Below are 20,029 nucleotides of genomic sequence, written 5' to 3'. Positions count from 1 at the left end.
TTTAAAGTTGTGGGAGACTTCAAAACTAAAACTAAACTAATAGTTCTTAAAGTGGTTTAGCACATGTATGATTTGTATGCATGTGTATTTTCTTATTATATAAAGAACTAGTCGATAAAGCCTGTAGCAGGATAAAAAAAGGAAGCATCATTTGAATTTTGATGACGTCAGCAACCCATCCACAAAAAAAAATTAGAGCCTTGTTTTCATGCTACCTCTCTTGCGTAGAGCTTAAACTGCTGATCAAGAAGATGTATATGATGATGTGCTTTTGATGAACGCTTTAAGAAATTATAATACATGTTGCCTTCATCGTATAGATCTTGAAACAGTGATTAAGAAATGTATAGGATGATGTACTTTTGACAAATGGTTGCAGAGAAATTAGGGTTTGAAGGTTTTTGATGACGTCATCAACCTGTCCATTCCGAAACGGATTCAGGGACCCAGTTGACGTCACCACCTTGTTTCCAAGTTAGTGCACTGTAATGGCTTCATTAATTTAATATATGATATTGACGTTAAAGTAGTGTTATTGGCATTGTGCCGTAACGTCAGAAAATTTAACATTTCAGACATAACTTTTTTCGGCTAGATCAAAGGAAAATGAACACATCCACTTTGCCTGTTACAGACACACAGACACACACAGTCTCTGTATTATTATAGAGAAATATAATTTGCACAAGTATAAAATATAACAAAATCTTATATTCCAACAAACTTCTTATTAGGATGAGAATAACTTTCGATATAGTGTAAGAATAACTTTGCCACACATTTTTCAATATTTAATACTAATATTTTTACCTTTAGTTATTTTTATTTTACCAAACAACCTATGTAAAAAAAAATTGCCTGGGTTGCCCATAGAGCTAATTTCTTTGCATTTGTGTAAAAGGCTAGTTTTAACCTGTACTAATGTATTATTTGTACATATTGTAAAGAAGTAACCACAATTGAGACAGCCTTTGTGATTCGTGCCAGCACTCAGCATTTGCCGACATAGATAAAATAATAAGACGCATCAGCAAAGATTTGCCACAGTAAAACCATAGATAGATAGATGTACATATTTTAAATGGCCAGCCTCACAAATATTGTGGGATATACCCTGCCTATTATTTCCAGGAGGGGCCATGGCTTAGGTGGAGAGTCCTAGAGTATTTAATCTCCTTTTGAGCTACGCAGACCCAATTAAGGCCCGCGCTCTACTAGAAAACTCCTGGCAACATCCAACAGCCCACACAGTGTGCCATCTTTCCAATTTTCCTCGCATGGTTTGGGTTAACCTGGGGCTATGGTAGCATTCACTCGCCCATGTTGAATCGCCGTCAAGAGGAGTCGAACCCCGGTCTCCCGCACAGAGTACAAGAGCTATAACTACTAATCTACGACGCCACATGCATAAGAAGTCAACAGAGCTTGTGTGATCGCACATGCATAAAAAGGCATAAAATATAGCAATAAGAGGTTTTTCTAGAGCATGGATTAGTTGCCCACTATGACTATGCATGAACATTGAAATCTCTTAGTGTAAAATCAATTGCCATTGTATGATTCAGGAAGTTGTATTATATATATTAATGTTTTAGGCAACTCCAACTTAATTAGTTGTTCTATGGGCAAAGTCGATGGTAGCCTACGGTCAGTCGTTCGGCAAAATAAAAATTTTTTTATCAGGAATGTATGGTGTGAACAACAACAAAACATAATAATAGAAAACTATGTATTTTCGCATAAGACACGCGGTTTATATTTTTTAGTTGCGAAGGAAAAACAAAATAGTTCTCAAGGTAAAATTTAAAAATACTTGGATGCTCAATAAAAAAGTTATGCAACGAAAATTTGCTTGTGTTGTTTTAAAAGTTATACAGCAAGAATTATTTTTGTGGTGTTTCAAAGGTTGTACAGCATATACTTGTATTCTTCTCCTACTTAAAACAATAAAACAAACAATTTTAGTGTTCTTTTAATGTTTTTGCGCTGTTTTATAGGAAATCTAAGTTTAAGTGCAAATTCTTTTTACTGACTATGGTTTAGTTGACAATATTTAAAGTCTTTAGCAGTGTTAAAATCATTTATTTAAAATTCATATTGGAGGAGGGTGTTACGACAAGTGTATTCTACATTGTTTTTATTATTTTTCCTAAATGGTATCGGCTAAAAGTCTTGCTGTATTACAATTTAGCTAGCGTAATTAAACATATAAATTAATATTAATTATAACGAAGGACGGTGTTACAACAATAATCTGTCTTGTTTTTCACTCGTATTATAACTATTTTAGCGAAAGTAGCTAATTTTTGTTATAAATCACATAAAAATTTCAACTTTTGTTTAACCACGTAACTATTTTTGTGATTAAAAAATTAGCGTATCGCGCATTTTAGTTTAACCACAACAAATTACCATGAACAAAGAATCAACTTCCAGTGGCCTACCAATGGTGGTCCTAAAGTAACGTTATTGATTCACCTTGTTTAGTATAATTGTAGATGGGCATAAAGCAACAAAAAAATAACATCATTATCTTCTATGCTCATTATATTTTCACGAGATGTGATGAGGAAATGTATGTTTTTTTTTCTTTTTTTTTCTTCTAAACTTTTTTGCTTGGTATTATTTTTCTGTTTTTGTGGAAATTAGGGTCGATCGGGTCCGTAGAACAACTAATTAAGTTGGAGTCGCCTTATTATATTATAGTTAAACCTAGGAAGATATTTCACCTTTGTGCCTTTGACCAAACAATTTGTTATAACTTGCTATTCTGCAAATTTAACAAAGATATTCTTTGCAGTTTAACTATATACATCATTAAAAACAGTTTGCAGAAAACGCTAAAATTTATTTAACTAAATGCTATTTTTTCTGTGCGAACTTTAATACATATTAAGCATTTAAACAAATATACTTTTATTTTTATTTACCAGTGTGTTTTTGTTGAGCTAGTTGCAAAGGGCAAACACGTTGGTCCCATTTTGTGGTATCTGCAACATGTTGGAAGCCCAAGAATGTTGGCCCACATTTTTAAAAATGTTCAAATATATATATAGTCATTTTTTAAATGACTAGATATAAACCCTAAAAACTAACACAATTTTTGAATTCTATAAGAAATTTTAGGTGGAAAGGAGGTACAATTTTTAAAATTTAGGTTACGATAAGGAATTTCGTCTTGGGTGTAGTGTTTTCTAAATTTAACTGTTTTTTTGGTATATATACTTAAGGTAAAATTGCAACACACCCTGTATTCTTCCACCCCTGTCAGAGGAGATTCAGTATAGCTATGACATATAACTTATGCAGGCCCATCAATAAGAAAATAACACCACAGCAATAAATCGCTCCCCCAAGGTTACAATAATTTAGACTGGGCGAGCAATTTAAATAATTAGAATAAGATTATAAACGCATATTTTATCGCAAAGTCTTTTTTATTTATTTTGTTTTATCTTTTTTTATATATATATTTTTTATTTACTGTAAATAATAAGAAAGAGAACATTGATTTCCATGTGAGATGAATTGATATTGCTCAGCTAGAAAAACTTTTTTTGGAATTGGGGGAGCAATTAATGGCTCAGCTAGTTTCTCCTTTCTCAGAATTGGTCCAGCCTTTGTGTGAGCAAGAGCAATTGCTCTCCCCCTTATTGATAGTCCTGCTTATGCAAATTTTAAAATTAGTACCAAATTCATGCATAATTGTACCAATTTATTCAGTCCTAAAATATATGAAATTGTAAATATTCAAAATCTTACATAACAAATAATTTCACTTCTCTTCATGGTCAGAGTTTTTTTAATTTAACTAGTTTTTACTCATGACTCATTACTCAAAATCATGCATTCTGTTTGGAACAAACTAGTTAAAACTAGTTGTACTAGTTAAAACTGTGTTGCACTTGTGGTTAGAAAAAAACTTGTAACTCATAGGCCACCAAGTATAAAATGGGTGTTGTATTATTATCACATTGGAATTATTATTTGATACCTGACCACTTAACTTACACTTGGATGCTCAAGCTGCTCCAGCCACTGTTCCTGTGCAAGTGTCGTTTAAAGGTATAGCATATATTTTAAGACAAAATTATTGCATAATTACAAAACGTGGTGGATTTTATCGCATGATTAACCCCGCGTTTTTGGTGTGAATTGCACGGAAAAATTTCTACACCCTCCACGCATATTTACGGGACGAATTTATTTGTGTGCATGCGCTGAATCACGCTCGTGAAAACTAAACTTTTTAAAAATGGTAACCATAGCTACGCCGAGCAAGGGAAAGACAATAGATTGCAACGCTTCGTTGATTTTAAGTTTTTAAATAGTTTATAGTACGCGCGGTTTTCTACATTGAGAATTTTTCTGAAGAGGAAGGAGCGATGTAGCCGGAGGAATAAGTAAGTTATAAAAAAGTTTATTGTTTTCTCCAGTATTTGACGTGGGACTTCGTCCCCTTCCAAAACATTAAAATTGGTAGTGGGTGTAGTAAAATTGTAATATCTTTTTAACTAAAGTTTTCTGTAGGAAAGACTCTTAGATTTAGCTTATCAACACCATCCTGATGGTAAGTTTAGTAAATTAAAAACCATTTCACTTTTTTTTGTGGTGTTTTTATTATCACAAAGTCGAAGGAAAAAGGCACCTTCCACACCACGGTGAGTCAGCCTAGCTATTCAATGAACATCCAATAAAAATATTTACATTATATATACATGATATACACATTGTGAAGGGATGCTCTATAAACATCAGCTAGAGCTAGCTAGTAGAGAGTTTTCTCTTTTTTATTTCAGGAACCATCCCTTGTCCTACGGGGTTACATCGCAAATAATGCTCCTTTGTCATTAAAAGTAGACGATTTGTGTCCGGTTTTACTGCATGGTATAGCCGTGCAATGCCATTGAATTCAGCATGGATGCTTTCTGCACCTTGTTCTCCATAGAACCCTAAACCTGTACCCCAAGCAGAAACAAAGTTTACGGCATGATCCTCAAGTAGATGTAACTTTGGAGTGATCGATTGAAGGGGAAATATATCTCGAAGAAACACCATCAGTTCTTTTACATTTAGTTCTAAAACAAATGTTTACATGTTATGGCTTTTATATATGTGTGTAATTTGTGCAAAAATGTGACCAATTATTAGTGTTTATATAATATACCTACCAAAGTTTTCAATTTTGTCTTGGTTCATAACTTCACGTGTATTTAATGTTTTGTGACATTTCGAATAATGTAAAAACAGCTGTTTAAAGTTTTCAGCATGTAAAATAGCATCTGCATGTATGTCTGATCCATTGTATCCAAGTTTAGTGACAGTGATTGGAAGTATATTGCACATTTGGATAAAGTTGTTAGGCTAAATATCAAATGTTGTTGATTACAGTTTCTGTTAATGCACTTTTTTAATAATAAGCAAATATTATTAATTACTATTCAAGCCCTAGTTCGTTAATGGTAAGTTGCTTATTAAAAAATATATAATATAGAACATTATTTTTTCACCTCAAGCATTTTATTTACATGATTTCCAATAAAGCTACCACAATAATAAGCTTGGCGTTTAATGTTGAGCTTGTTGAGGATAGCATCAACTGCTTGCACACAAGGACCATCAGTTTTTTTAAAATTGTTTGCTTCTTTTAACTCCTCAATACGGTTGGTCTAAAATATTGAATTAAATTGAGAATATTTTTTTGCATTTGTTTTGAAAAAATTTGTCTTCAAATTTAATATTTATACCTTTTCAATCTTTTTTGCTTCAAAGTGTTCAATTCTTAGTTGGTACATGTTTTTAATTTTATCCTCATTGTTTGGGTCTCGCATTACAGCTGCAATGATGGTGTCATTAATCAATTGGATCTTTTCATCACAGTCTTCAATATTTTTTTCTAACAAGTCTATTTCTGATGTTAAAGCAATAAACTTGTTAAATTCCTCTTCTTGGGTTTTCTGATTAGCGTTTGCCATCTTGGTTGCTAACGCGATGTCCACACTGTGGCATTTATCTTCAAACATTGTAAAAAATTTTAAAAAACATCCCAAGGAAATGTGTAGTCCAGGTAAAGATGCCTAAAATTGAGTAATAAAACTTGACTGATTAAATATTACTTTATTATCACTAATATATATAACTATGACTAAAATGTATTTTAAAACAATAGTTTTGGAGGCAACAGTGATCAAAAATATACATACAGTATAGTATAGCATGAATTTTACTTACCTGGTCAATTGGAATGTTAAAAAGTGGGTCATCAATTACATTGTAGTTGAATTTTGCATTCTTCAAATTGCCACCAGAGTCTCTAAATTTTGCTAAATTCTCCTTCAAAGTTTCCAGGGTTCTTACAGGAAATTTTCCACGCATATCCACAGGTTTCTGTATTTCTTCTTTTGTTGCTATGCAATACAAACATGGGTGTCTCCCTGAATATTTTAAATGAAAATAAAATAAAATGTGATTTTTTATTTTGACTAATACATTTTATATTTTGTACTTTTTTTATATTTTGTACTATTTTTACATACCGTTAGCTCCGGTTATGCCATATGCACTGCTTAAAAATTCGTAATCACCCGAAAGAAATACTCTTACTCTCTGGTCACTAAATGTAGAATATAGGTATAAATTTTAAACATAGAAGTGTTAACTCTAACAAAAATGTGATAAATACCAACCCAAATTTGCTGGACTGTAGTCTATCAATTTGTTCTGTAAATCGACTTGTCCCAATTTTCAAATTTGATCTTCTATCCTTGGCCTCAAAGATACTGAAGACCACAGTGTTTGACTATAAAAATCATAGGAAAATAATGTTTTTTTTCTAAAAGGTAGTAAAAGTTATCTAGGACTTTCTTTTACCTTGCTGTTTGGATTCTTTGTGTTACATATTTGAAATGAAAGCTTGAATGAACCACCGCCATGATCTCCTCCTATTTTTACATGTATTTCATTATTCATGAAGGGGTAATCAGTTAATAGTCCATTCCTAAATAGAAGTAGAATTGCATCTGTCTTAAATTTTTATTTTTATTTATTTTTTAAGTTTTTTTTAACTATATGTATCTTTTTCCTAAGAGTAAGTAAACACAAAAACCTACTGTCTTAGACAGTGAAACATTGTTTTGACTTGGGATTCCAGGCTTTCAACATAAACCCATGCTGCACTTCTTATTTCAAATTTGCCTTTGTGCCCTTTAACTTCGAATGAGAATGGAGCTAGTTCTGAACGCAATTGATCACCAGTCCATTCCGTAGCCACTTTTCTTTGTTTTCTCTGTGATGGTATGGATATGTTAAAGGTTGATAACCATCTATATGCAGAATATTATTATTTTTTTAAATGTGCATACTATATACCTTAGGAAAATAAAGTTTGCAGTTTTCTTTTTTGGTAAGAATTTAATTTGACAGATGCTAAATAAAATAAATTTGATGAGCACTAATCCACCAACACTGCTGACACACTTTCTTTCCTTAAGGTATTAATTTTGCATAAATGCTATTATGATAAATATATAAACAGGTAGATGTATAACACCTTTTTCATAAGAATCATACTTTTCATTTGAGTCTCATGATTTTAAAAGTCTTATTTAAAAAGGTGTAACATGTCTATTCTGTCTTTTTTGTGAATTTTCATATATATAATTATTTATGTATTAGTACTCAATTTTCAGCCATACCTTGACATTGTTTTTAATTTTGACCAGGGAATACTCAAGTCTGCCTTCATTGCTACAAATTCCTCTGGAGTTATACTCTTTGTTGTTATATTGGCTCTCTTGAGTATTTCTACTCTCTCATTTTCCTTCAGACTCTTGACTAATTTGCCAGTTTGTACGCTGAACCCACTTTCATTTCCACCAGAAGAAAAAAGTAATTGGTTTTTTAAAAACTTGTTCCTTTTTTCTATGGTCCGCTTGCAAACTTCATTACTATTTTTAACCGGTTTCGGTGTTGAGGTGAACATGTAGGGCTAAAATAAATTTGTTTGAAATCATTAGTTTAATTTTATTTAATTTTTAAAATATCAAGGATATATATGTATATATATATAATGTAAAAAAATTTGGATATGTAAATCAGTTATTTTTGTAAATATATGCATTTTCCATTAACTGAGATACATACCCTAGGTCCTCCACTTTTAAATTCTATGCTGTTATTTATATCAGTTGATTGTTTCATTTTATGTTTTAAAACATGCAAGGTGGCATCCTCTATTTCTCTTGGAACAGGAGATGACTCGTCCAATAAAAATACATCTCTTATTGAATAATTTGCACTTGTATTTGAACTTGTGGATGTGTTGCACGATATATTGTGTAATTTAAGCTCATGTAATTTATCCAATGTAAATTTCTCTCCACATTTGTTATCACAGTCAACTTGTAAACTATTTACCATGTGGTTTCGGTGCAAACTTGGTTTTAAATTTGATTGGTTGACAAGAGTGATGATGTCATCGCGTTTGCACTTAGGGCATTCACTTTCATCTTGAAAACTTCCTTCAAGATATATAAGGATGCATTCTTTACAAAATGCATGTTCACATGTGATAACCATTAAAGGTTGTCTCAGAAGATTTCCACAAAGCATGCACAAACAAAACTTGTAATGTGGATTTTTTTCTAAGCCATGGTGACTGACAACGGGTGGAATAATGTCATTTAAATTTTTGTCACTAATTTCCTCTAAGGCTTTTCTTGACCATATCGGCTTAAAAGTACTTGGTCGTCCTGTTTTCTTCTTTTTTGATGGCCTGCCTCCTTTTTTCATACCTTGAACATTTTCACATACAGAGCAAACTTCTGTATGGGGAGACCAATTTTTAGGTTTCAACTGTGTTGTTGTATTCCTATTTTCAATATTTTTAAGTGTGTTGTAACACCGAAAGCAAACATATTTGGGATGAATGTTGTCCACATCCTCCTGGATATGAACAAAAAGTAGTTCTAATTCCTTCTCCAATGTCATTTTCTGTTTTGCAATACCTTTACTTTTAGTTAAAAATTCTCCACAAACTCTACAAAGTTTTGCCAACATGTTTTCATGGTTTGTGGCGGCCATATTTTTTTCAAAAAGTAGGGTCTGTTTCAAGTCTTTAAATTTTTAGGAAAAAAGTGAAATGCATTCCAAACATAGTTTTTTGAAGAGCTTAAGGTCTGAACTAAATGCTGTAAAAACCTCTTTGGTAAAAAAACTTTGGTTGTCGAGATATTTAATGATGTAGCTAGGTCATTTTTTGTGTTTACTTTCGTTTTGTTTTTTTACCGCGTAACTTCAAAACAAAAGCAAGTAAGATGTTTTTTTCGCTTAGTTACGTAACCTGGCCTCACTTCCTTCAATTAAAATAGTACATTTCCTTAGTTTGTTGGTTAAATCGCCGTAAAAAGCATCAATTTTGGGATAGGCAATCTGACCAAGAATCGGGCTTTCGCCTCTGAGGCGCTATATTTAAAAAACAATTTTTCGCGCATGCGCATAATTAAATTCGCTATTTGCGTACCGCTAGAACTAGCGTGCCTCTCCTAATGCCCTTTGAAAAAGACACAATTTGAATTATCGTGAAACGTCACCCCTCTCCTCCTCCAAATTTAACCCCGTATCATCAGGTGAAACAGCGTTTAAAATCCGTCCTCCAGGATAAACCCTACATCTTTATAACGCAGTGTTTTTTAACAAATTAAATTAAAATTGCAAGATAGAGGTAGACATCAATGTATAGGGATGAAAATGCGTGATATAGTGTACATTTTTTTAATTTAGGCAACACAAAATTTTGGCTGAGGCTCAAATTTTGCTGCTTAAAGTCAACCTCGTCTCCACGTCATTTTTCTCTTTTTAACAATCCCCCCGTAAGATTGTCAGAAAAGAGAAAAAAAGCTTTGAGGACGAATTGTGCCTAAGTTGCTGTGTTTTACACAAAAGCTCGACTTGTTGCTTGTTGACTGTATACCTATAACATAAACTAACATAAAATAAAAGTTAAGGTTTTTAGTTATAAACTTTTGGTTTTTTATGTCCAATACTTTAAATTGTTTATTCACTCATGCGTTTACGACGCAGTGTTCGTTTTTTCGTTTCTGTGGAACAAAACTAGATTTTGGGATAGGATGCGATGATTTTTTTGTTGATTAACGTCATACACAGCCTAAAGAGTGTACATCAACTCTTTGATTATCTTTTCCCCTTAACATCGGGACAATAGGGTCCAATTAACAATTAAACCCAATTGTCTATTAACTATGATTTTAATTAACAAAATCCTTTCTATGCAAGAATAATTAGTAACATACGTATGCTTAGTCTTCGCTGTTGCATTTTCAACTTTGCTGTGATAAATTACTTGTTTACTTAAAAAATGGTGGAAGATACGATCGATCGTCCGTATCGATGTAGTTTTAAAATAATCAAGTGTTCCAGGAGAAAGTTATTTCAGTAGTCTTTTTTTTCTTGAATGTATTTTCACATCAGAAAACTGGATTAGAAACATTTCATTATATACAGTATTTTCCCATAAAAGGGATGTAAAAGGGATGTCCAATATAAATAAACACAGCTGCATGAATATTTGGTTGTTGATGAGTTTTTAACTGTATCCATGTTAAAGAAAGTCTCTGTGAAATAGATATTACAAACGTGATAAAAATTGACATCAAAAATCCTCTAAAGAAAGTAGTGTACCTTAAAAATTTCGGTCGATAGGAGAGAAGGCAATGGAACAGCCATCACGATACCTGCAGGCTATTTTCAAAAACGAAGGTTTGTTACAAATGTTAACAAAAGTATGCCAATTTTTGTAGCGTGCGCATTCTGGTATTTAGAAAAGCAGGACACAGGGTAAACGGCTATTAGTGGAACAAAAGATCGGAAATTAATATTTTTTTACATTCTTTTATTTTAAATAAGTGTTTCACCAATTTTAGGCAAATATTTCTTTTTTAACGAATTTCTTTAATTAACGTGGTAAGTTGTTTATAATTTCTAACTGCCGAAATGCATGCGCAGTAAAGAAATGTGTTGTTTCTTTGATCCTCTCCCTTACAACATAAAACTAAGGGGTTGTTTATATAAGAGGCAGGACAACATGATTGCCGAGACGGGACGCTTGCCGGGAACGACTTTTGTCCTACTTTTTATGGAAAAACTGTCCCGGGGTGTTCTTTTCATAAATTGAAATATGCAAAGTTATCTTGTTCGTTTTCCGAGACGGTGTGTTTATATGGAAGAAAACGGGACGAAATTGTTCCAGAACAAAAAAATTCCATATAAACACAACTGATTTTTGTACAATTAATTATTGATTGGGGCGGTATCGCAACCTCGCTCCCAGGGCCTATAGCGTTTTTTGATATGAGGATGAAACGCGTACGTTTGGTGACAATGGTGACAACTTTGTACCCACCAAGATCGTTTACTGTGTCAACCACCAACTACATCTCATGGTGACTCGAATGTTGAATATCCCACTAATTTAACGCAAATGTTGAATGACTTATTCAACATTTGCGGTAATTAAATTTGTTTCTTATGATGAGAGATAGATAGATGTGCATATTTTACATGGCTAGCCTCACTAATATCGAGGTATATACCCTGTCTATTATTTCCAGGAGGGGCCATGGCTTAGATGGAGAGTTCTAGAGTATTTAATGCTCATTTTGGGCTACGCAGGCCCAATTAGGGGCCGCGCTCTACTAGACAATTCTCGGCAACATCCAACGGCCCACACATGAAGCCATCTTCCCAATTTCCCTCACATGGCTTGGGTTAACCCGGGGCTATGGTAACATTCACTCGCCCATGTTGAATCGCCGTCAAGAGGAATCGAACCCCGGTTTCCCACACGGAATACGAGAGCTATAGCCACTAATCTACGGCGCCACATTTCTTATGTGGTGACTTCATTGATTAATTCCCACTTTTTTATAATCAGTGGCCCTTCTAAAACTTTGGGAACCCGATAAAGTACACAAGGTCCTTGAACTAAAGGTTTTACCAATTCATCAGATGACTTTCTAAGGTTTTACCAATTTACCAGATGCAAAAAGAACTTTTAAAGGGATGGGGCTATTTCAACAGGGGAGGGGGGGGGGGGCGTACGCTATTTCTCGTTGTTCCCCGACCAACCAGGGTAATCGGTGAAATTTCAAAATGGTTCCTGGTGCGTTCCATCTTGAAGACGACGAGGTTGAGAATTTAAAAGAAAGTTTAAAAGATGGATTAGTTGATGCCAGGAGAAAGATAGCAGAACTCAGAAAGGAAGTTAAACAAAAGTGAGTTTACTCTGTTATGAATCTATAATATGGCTGTGTTGCACAGTCAGGAGAGAAAACCTAAAAGGGATTAAATATAGAATTACTGTTTTTTATCCCCTTCCTTCCCCCATTTACACAATGTTGGAGAGTCATAGTGGCAAACTTCTGTCATCAAAAAAACCTTATTAATGGCACAATTCTCCTGGTATTACAGGTCGGTATTTTTAGAGTAGCCATTATGACCTTCATACAGTACCGCCTGAATGTAGTAATGTTACATGTACACACGCATTTCATGATGACGTGTAACGATGTCATGTTTAAATAAAAAAACTTTATGTGTCTATTGTTATCACACATATTTTGCATGTTTCTATTATTATCTATAGGTGCGTGTGTTAACAATAATATATACGAAAAACTTTTGTTCGAATTTAAAACATGTTATTGTTTAAATGTGTTAACAATCACAAAATATCAACTATAATATTCGAGAATAATATTAACACTCTTTTTACTGTGCTCAAAAGTTTAGATATTTATAATCATAAAAAATAAAAAAGTTTTTTTGCAAGTGTTTTTCCTTGTCGCGCTAAAAAGTTTTATTTATATATTCTCAGAAATATTTATTTTTTTCATTGCGCTAAAAAAAAGTTTTTTAAGATAAATATTTAATAAAAACTTCGTTCTTAAATTTCTAAATTGCGATCTAAAAAAGCATTTCTATCCCAGCTTTTCGTTCTTGAGCTTTTAAAATGCAATCTAACGAAGCCTTTCTATCGCCGTTCGTCGTTTTTAAACTTTTAAAATGCGATCTAAAAAAGCATATCTATTGCCGCTTTTTGTTCTTAAATTTTTAAAATGTGATCTAACGAAGCTTTTCTATCGCTATTCTTCCCTCTTAAACTTTTAAAATGCGATCTAAAAAAGCAATTCTATCGCCGTTCGTCGTTCTTAAATTTTTAAATCTTTATAACTCGTTGCATGTATAGACAAAACATATAACATTTCTTTCATGTGCAGAACAATAACATTCGCTTGCGCATTTACGAAATCGGATATACTTTAACAAATAAATTCATGTGTGAATAAAAGATGTTCGTGTGCTGAAACAATAGAGACACAAAGGGTAATTAACTTTTTATACATTTTTTTGTGTTAATCCCTTAGCAGCTGCGGTAATTATAAAAACAATACGCCACACGAAAATTTCATGCGATTGTTAAATTTCACGTGTGGGACACGAACTCTATTGTTTTTGACATGCAAAATAGATCATGTATTTAACAATGGATATATAATTAAAACGAAAGTTCTGACGCTACCGAAAGCTCATGTAAAGGTGATAACTATTGTGCACATGTAACATTACATTCAGGCGGTACTGTAAATAGAGGATGGATTTTTCATAGAATTTTTGTTCTAACTTTAAAAGTGACGTTAAAAAATTTACCTGTTAATTTAAAACCTATAATTAAACTATGAAAAAATTTTTTAGCAATCGCAATAGAAAGCTCACACATGGATATTCTTTTTCTGCTTGATTGGCAAAAATCATCCTGATAACTGATATTGTAAAAGTTTTGAAGAAAACAAAACAAACTGGTTGTCATTATACCCAATCTCAGGATAAACATATATTTTCTGATTTGCATCTGTTATTTTAATGCTTTTCCTAAAACCTAAAATAAATCATTAAATCCTTTTTTGTCTATAAGTTGTATCTACATAGGCATTTCCATTAATTACTATTCTATTAATTTCATGATCATTAATTTTGTACCTCGTTAATTTCCAGGAATAAGGTAAACCCAATGCTTAACTGAGCTAGCTGCCTTTATCAAAATCATAACGATTAAGCCTCCTAATGAAGTATCTATTGGTACAATCAGAAAGCATTATGTAAAGCTTCACTCCACAACTATTAAGGAGATGTTTTTTGCTCTCTGCTCATTGTTATTTTAATTTTTAAAATCTGGGAAATGTAAAATAAGACCACCAAAAGAGTTTCTAGAGATATTTGCCTGTTTCACATCTGATAATACATTTTTTTAAGGTTTCAAATATTCTTATTGTATGCGTATTTCAAATAATTCTTTAGACAAAAATGTTAGACAATATATTAAAAACATTTAATTTTACGATTGTCTTCATGGGAAAAAAATTGCTCACAAAAAGCCACATAAATGTCACATGAATTTTCTGATCTTTGTACATCTCTTTATCCATTTTAGAAACCAAACAATCAACAGAGAGAGAGAATTGCGTAAACGTGCTGAACATGAGTTATCTAACTATTCAAGAGCTGAAACTACTTCCCCAATTTTAATCAATTCTGGAATTGAACATAAAATGGAAAGTCGCAATTCACAATATAATGAGGGATTGCTTGAAGAACTGAAAGCAGCAAGATCTTTAAATAGAACTGTAAGAAAATTCTTAGCTTTAATTTTAAATAAAAATTTTATTTCGTGTGTTAATTTAAATGAAGAAACTTTCCATTCAATGGCTTTTCACAAGAATTAACTTTCACAAAAGGAGGTGTTGATTATTATGTTCAAGGATTTCATGTAAAATTAGTCATCAAGGATAGAAACTCAAAAATAGTTAGTTAACATTTATTACACGAAACCTTTAACAATAAAAATAAAAGTGATAGAAAAATTTATTTTATTTATCTCATAAATGAAATTCCAGAAGGAATAAAATATGCATCGTGAATAGCCTATTTCAATATATTTTAAGGAACTTTTGTGGTGCCTCGTTTTCGTGATAAATCATGAAAGTTTCCTTTGCAAAAATTTATTCCTTTCTTTAAAGTAGCACATTTTGTAGAATCATATTTTCTATCCCTTTTTTATCTAAAGTTACCCACAAGCTCTAAAAAAATTAATTTTAAAAAATGAATAGCCACTACACTTTTCCTTCAATGTATGTTTAGCATACAAAATCTGTCCCAAGAATCCATTGTTTTTTTTAAGTCAAATATAAGTACCATGTATATTTGGTGATTGTTTTTTTAGTTGACACAAAAATTATCACATGTTGAGTTGGAATTAGAAGAAGTACTGATTAGCAAACAAGAGTTAAAAGTAGAACTAGAAGCAAGTTTAACTGGCAAAGGAGCTGGTAAGTAAGTGGCAAAGGAGCTGGTAAGTGCTAAAAAAAGTCAGTAGGAAGAATTGATTAACCTACAATTTTTACGAAGCAACTATAAAGCCAAATAATTCATTAACCAAAAAAAATCAGCATGGTTTTGCTTTTTGTTACATTGTGTGATGACGGAATAGCATATTGTTTAAGACTACTTTTACAATTTTTACAATTTACAATTACTGCGACATTTAACAGTTTAGTTGATCATGTAAAAATATGTGTGTGGTAGCGGTTACTCTTATTAAGTGATTATCCCCTTTGTCTTTATTTCTATTATAAAGGATTTCTCTCCCAAAAGCTAGTTAAAATGAAGGTAACAGAAAATTAACACCTACAAAAATAAAACAAGTAAAATTTCTAAGTAATGAACATGAAAGGATTTGTTTTAAGAGTGAGAAAAACTTAAAAACAACTGATTTAGCCATACATTAGATTTCTGGATTCTCTGGATTCTAATTAAAGCATTCTTTTCTTTGCAGCGGAACACAATTTTTAACATAGAAAATTGTCAATTCCCTGACCTGTTGTATCTTTCAAAGTAGATTATTTTTTCAAACTTTTTTAAAGCGTTGGTGGATAAAATCTACACAGCGCAGAAAGAACGTGATAATGCTATGATGACTCGTTTAAAACTTATGAGTGCAGAAAATGAAGAGCTAATTCAACGTCTGAAAGCATTTGAAAAGAATCAAAAGTAAGTCAACAATACAAAAAAGTGCTGTAATGCTAAACTGGACCAAACATTCTCGTCCTTTAATTATTTCTTATTCTTTTCACGCATGTTTACAGATTTGACTCTGGTGTTGAAAATGGTTCTTTACTTGAAAATGACATGCATGTAAATCCTAATGATTTAGTAAGTGCTATGGCAACATCTTGTCGCAGTTATATTTATAATACAATCCTTACTTCAAAAATGCAGCTGATGAACTACTTTACGTGGACGTACAGCTACTCATACTGTACTGTCAGCCGCCACACTCATTTTATTTGGTATTGTAACTGGAAGGAAATTGAACCTTGTGAGCTTAATGAAAGGAAGAAAATGCAATTTTAACTGATTTTTTTATTTCTGTTTCTTTGTCTGTGTCGTTTAATTGCAGCGAAATATAAATAAATTGAATACCAGTTTAATAATAACTTATTTGTATTATTTTCTAATAATTTGTTGTTGTTTTTCTAGAGCTTAAATCAAGTAGTTGATCGAATGAAATCTTCTCAGCATTCAGACACAATCGAATTTCATGGTGACCTTGTTGTGGAACAATTGAACAAAATTCAAAACTACAAAAATAAGAGGTCCACCAGTGAATATCAGCAAGTAAAAGATGAGCGAGATCAAGCGAGAGAAGAAGTAAGTTTTCGTTTAATCTCTTCCGGCTTAAATGAAGTTAGCTATATAATAATATAAATATCTAAATGCTCAACTCGAGACAAATAAAAGTAATCGCTGAGTGAAACGTAACTATATTTTATCGCTCCTTTCATCATAGTTTGTTTCGTGTCCCGTCATTTGAAAAACAAAAATAAATAAATTCTATGTAAACTTCTTAACAAGAATAATCCAATAATATCCGACGAGTAATAATATCGGGATACTCAGCTCGTCAAATTGTATCATTTAAATCTCTTGTCCAGTGTTATTTTATGAATTCGTGGTATAGTGTGATTTTGGTAGCCATTTTTAGCACATATCAATGTTGAGAGTTTTTTCTATGCAGTGTTTTAAAAGTTGTTTGTGAGTTATTCAACTAATTTAAAGGGACGCACATACAAAATTGCTTTCATTCAAAATAGATTCTACACCTTCGCGATGAACTGAAGGATTTGCACAATGAACGAGAAATGCTTGAAACACAGTATCGCAAAAACGAAACAAATCGACTGAAAACCATACAAGTATGTTCTGCACATTTGCTTTAAAAGATTTTTCTTTTTTTTTTTGTTATGTTAAATGGAAATATTTGTCGAAGAAGAATTGTTAAAGTGATTTTATCCAATTTTTAAGGATCAAATGAAAAGTGTAATTCAAGAAAGAGATCAAACACTTCAACATTCTCAGCAATTACAAGAAAAATTAGAGGCACTAAAATTGCAGCACAGGTATGACAATAACTTGTGGACCATACACTTATGTTCATACACTTATGTTCTCTGTATTACCAGTACCCAAATTCTGTCAAATACCTGCAATTTTCTTTTTTCCACTTTCAGTTGTATACATGCGTTAAGTTTGTGCTGTAGTTTTTTTGTTAATTCGTTGATACATTGGAAAAATGTATACAATCACAAAGAAGAAGAAAGGAAACAAAATATTTGAAAATATATCTATCTAAACAAGCATCTGGAAAACTTCGGAGGATAGGGAAAGGTGTTAGTGTATATGAACAAAAGCTTCCGATAATGTTTTCTTTGTGGGACGAAATAAAGTAATGATGTAAGAGTTCAAAGAAATCATTTTTAAAGATCTCAAAGGAACTCGCCACTACTAATTGTTACTTTGTCTGGGAAAGTCAACAGCCCTAAGTTAAATGTAAGTTAGAACAGCTTATTTGAGGATATTGTGTAATCTAGCTTAAAGAATTCCCTCTCAAACGAAGCAACGCTGCGTGAACAATTTACCACCACGATGGATGAATTCGAATCCAAACTGAACGAGAAAGAATCTCAAATCAACACTGTTCGTCATTCGTACGACGATCTACTAGCAAAACTAACCAAGAGTTTACAAGATAAAAATATCATTGAAAAACAATTAAAAAGTTCAATTCAACAGGTAACGGAAGAGAGAAAAAGAGCGGATAGGTACGTGTAGACCTTTTTTACCATTTTTTATGTACATGTCGAAACACCAACGTAGATGTTTTAAGTGTGGTAGTAGTCTTTAAGAAAATTGTTATTTTGTTTGGTGTTCTTAAATCTCTTAGAGGAAAAGTCTTTTTCGATTTCGATTTTGTTAGAAAGACAGATCCTACAGCGTTCCAAAACTTTGAGGATGACTTTAGTTTATGAGTTTTCCCGGTACGTCCTTTGGCGTTTTAAAACACTGAAAAAGAAGCCGGCTGTAATGTAAACCAAGACATTGTTGAGAGATGTTGGTATTATTGTGGTTTTTAGATTGGAACGTCTCGTGGATGTATTGCGCAAAAGAAAAACCATCTCAATAAGTGACACGATAGATTGACCTCTACTGATCTCATTTTCCGACTAGAATATATGTTATTTATTTGAGTAAATATTAACTTATTAAGAGTGATCCACTACATATCTATATATAATATATATGCTGATACAGTTTTTCTTTGACAGAAAAAAGGATGAAATGCTAAAAGTATGTTTTTTTATTTACTTTCATTCCTTCCAAGGTGACAGCCTACGAAAGTAATGTATTTAAAAGTTAACCCAAATATAGAAAGCAAAACCTGCTGGGCCAGCAATACATATAGCTATGTGTTTGCATAGCCACACAAAATCTTTGATTATCACTACTAAAAAAAATGACTGTGTTACCTTAGCTGTCCTTTTATTTGCCTGAAAATCCATTACACCACTTCCACTGTTGATCACAGCGCACAAAGCAAAGCATATAGCACACTGCTAGTACTTTATTTAACATGATGACAACGAGATAACAAAAACAAATCCAGCTATTATGTGTATGAATTTTGACTCGATAAGCCAGCTATATTGAAAATTCTTGCTGGAGAATTTTAAAGAGAAGTTAAGGGGAGAAACTCAAGTTTATCCTTAGTAGTATTTTTTCTGGCTTATTTTTGACAGTTACGTACTATAACCCAATCGTCACTTTCATGTGACTATAAAAAAGCGATGGAGAGACCAAAGGAAGGGGTGAACAGCGAAATTGTACTAAGCATGGCAACTAAGTTTCGTTAAAATCAACTACTTGCAGAAAAGATAGGACTCTACATAAATTAGCGATATAGAACGTTCTGAGTGTGTGTTTCAATTTGATTTTAAAGACTCTTTTTAGTTATAACTGCTTCCATGAAGGCTATATAATTTTATGGTAGTATAAAATACTAGAAATCGTTTGAAATAGGCTCTCAGATGCAGATATCGTAGATCTCATACAGAAGGTACGTGATTTTATAAAAAACGTCTTTAATGGAGTGTTCCGAATCCTAAAAAAAATTGTACTCTCGAGTGCCAAATAAACGTCTTCCTCTCCGCTTGAATCCCTATAAAGTTCGCGCTTAACAGAGGGAGGCATTGATTTAAAATTTTTGGTTTGGTATTGATGCTGCAAGTTTTTTGAAGCTATCGAGTGCGATAAATTTTCGATCAGGATTTACAAGAAAAAATAAGATTGAGGAAGTGACTTAGTTGGACATGTTCCATTTTAGTTATCAAGTTTATGAATTTTTTTTTAAGTGCTGATCCAGCTAATTCTATAAAGAGAACATTCAAAGCGAAAACAGGAGATTGGTTTGGTTGTTCCTGGAAAATATGATAGCTATATAAAACATTGGAACTTCATTATAAAGTAAAAAAGGATTTATAAATTATTTCCTCCTTTTTGTTTAATAACTCAGAAAACTTGAGCGAGAACAACTTATACACTTGTCATTTGTTTTTACTCA

The 20,029-nt window shown here is 32.4% G+C and overlaps 2 protein-coding genes across 2 annotated transcripts; one reads left to right on the top strand and one right to left on the bottom strand.

Annotated features, from left to right (window-relative positions):
- Positions 1-4,764: 4,764 nt before the first annotated feature.
- Positions 4,765-7,965, bottom strand: LOC130642254 (uncharacterized). Its single transcript, XM_057449343.1, has 6 exons — positions 6,871-7,965; positions 6,232-6,799; positions 5,748-6,077; positions 5,511-5,669; positions 5,172-5,364; positions 4,765-5,078 (listed from the first exon to the last, which is right to left on the bottom strand). Exons 2-6 carry the CDS (start codon positions 6,373-6,375, stop codon positions 4,765-4,767), a joined length of 1,140 nt encoding a protein of 379 aa, XP_057305326.1. The 5' UTR covers positions 6,376-6,799; positions 6,871-7,965.
- Positions 7,966-12,130: 4,165 nt separating this feature from the next.
- LOC130641453 (mirror-image polydactyly gene 1 protein-like) lies at positions 12,131-18,762 on the top strand. The gene is made up of 10 exons (XM_057448258.1): positions 12,131-12,290; positions 14,507-14,699; positions 15,296-15,401; positions 15,996-16,122; positions 16,218-16,284; positions 16,612-16,782; positions 17,226-17,327; positions 17,437-17,531; positions 18,003-18,233; positions 18,546-18,762. Exons 1-10 carry the CDS (start codon positions 12,169-12,171, stop codon positions 18,610-18,612), a joined length of 1,281 nt encoding a protein of 426 aa, XP_057304241.1. The 5' UTR covers positions 12,131-12,168; the 3' UTR covers positions 18,613-18,762.
- Positions 18,763-20,029: the final 1,267 nt, after the last annotated feature.

Source organism: Hydractinia symbiolongicarpus, chromosome 4 (assembly GCF_029227915.1).
Source record: "Hydractinia symbiolongicarpus strain clone_291-10 chromosome 4, HSymV2.1, whole genome shotgun sequence".
NCBI classification, from domain to species: Eukaryota; Metazoa; Cnidaria; class Hydrozoa; order Anthoathecata; family Hydractiniidae; genus Hydractinia; species Hydractinia symbiolongicarpus.
This window is presented reverse-complemented; position numbering and strand designations above follow the sequence as displayed.

Excerpts from the sequence above, each read along its gene's own strand:
- LOC130642254 (XM_057449343.1), bottom strand. The coding sequence starts at position 6,375 with ATGCGTGGAAAATTTCCTGTAAGAACCCTGGAAACTTTGAAGGAGAAT. Across the intron at positions 6,078-6,231 it reads TTAACATTCCAATTGACCAG|GCATCTTTACCTGGACTACA; the intron begins GTAAGTAAAATT and ends ACTCAATTTTAG. Across the intron at positions 5,670-5,747 it reads AAGCAAAAAAGATTGAAAAG|ACCAACCGTATTGAGGAGTT; the intron begins GTATAAATATTA and ends TCAATATTTTAG.
- LOC130641453 (XM_057448258.1), top strand. The coding sequence starts at position 12,169 with ATGGTTCCTGGTGCGTTCCATCTTGAAGACGACGAGGTTGAGAATTTA. Across the intron at positions 16,285-16,611 it reads ATGTAAATCCTAATGATTTA|AGCTTAAATCAAGTAGTTGA; the intron begins GTAAGTGCTATG and ends TTGTTTTTCTAG. Across the intron at positions 17,328-17,436 it reads ATCGACTGAAAACCATACAA|GATCAAATGAAAAGTGTAAT; the intron begins GTATGTTCTGCA and ends CCAATTTTTAAG.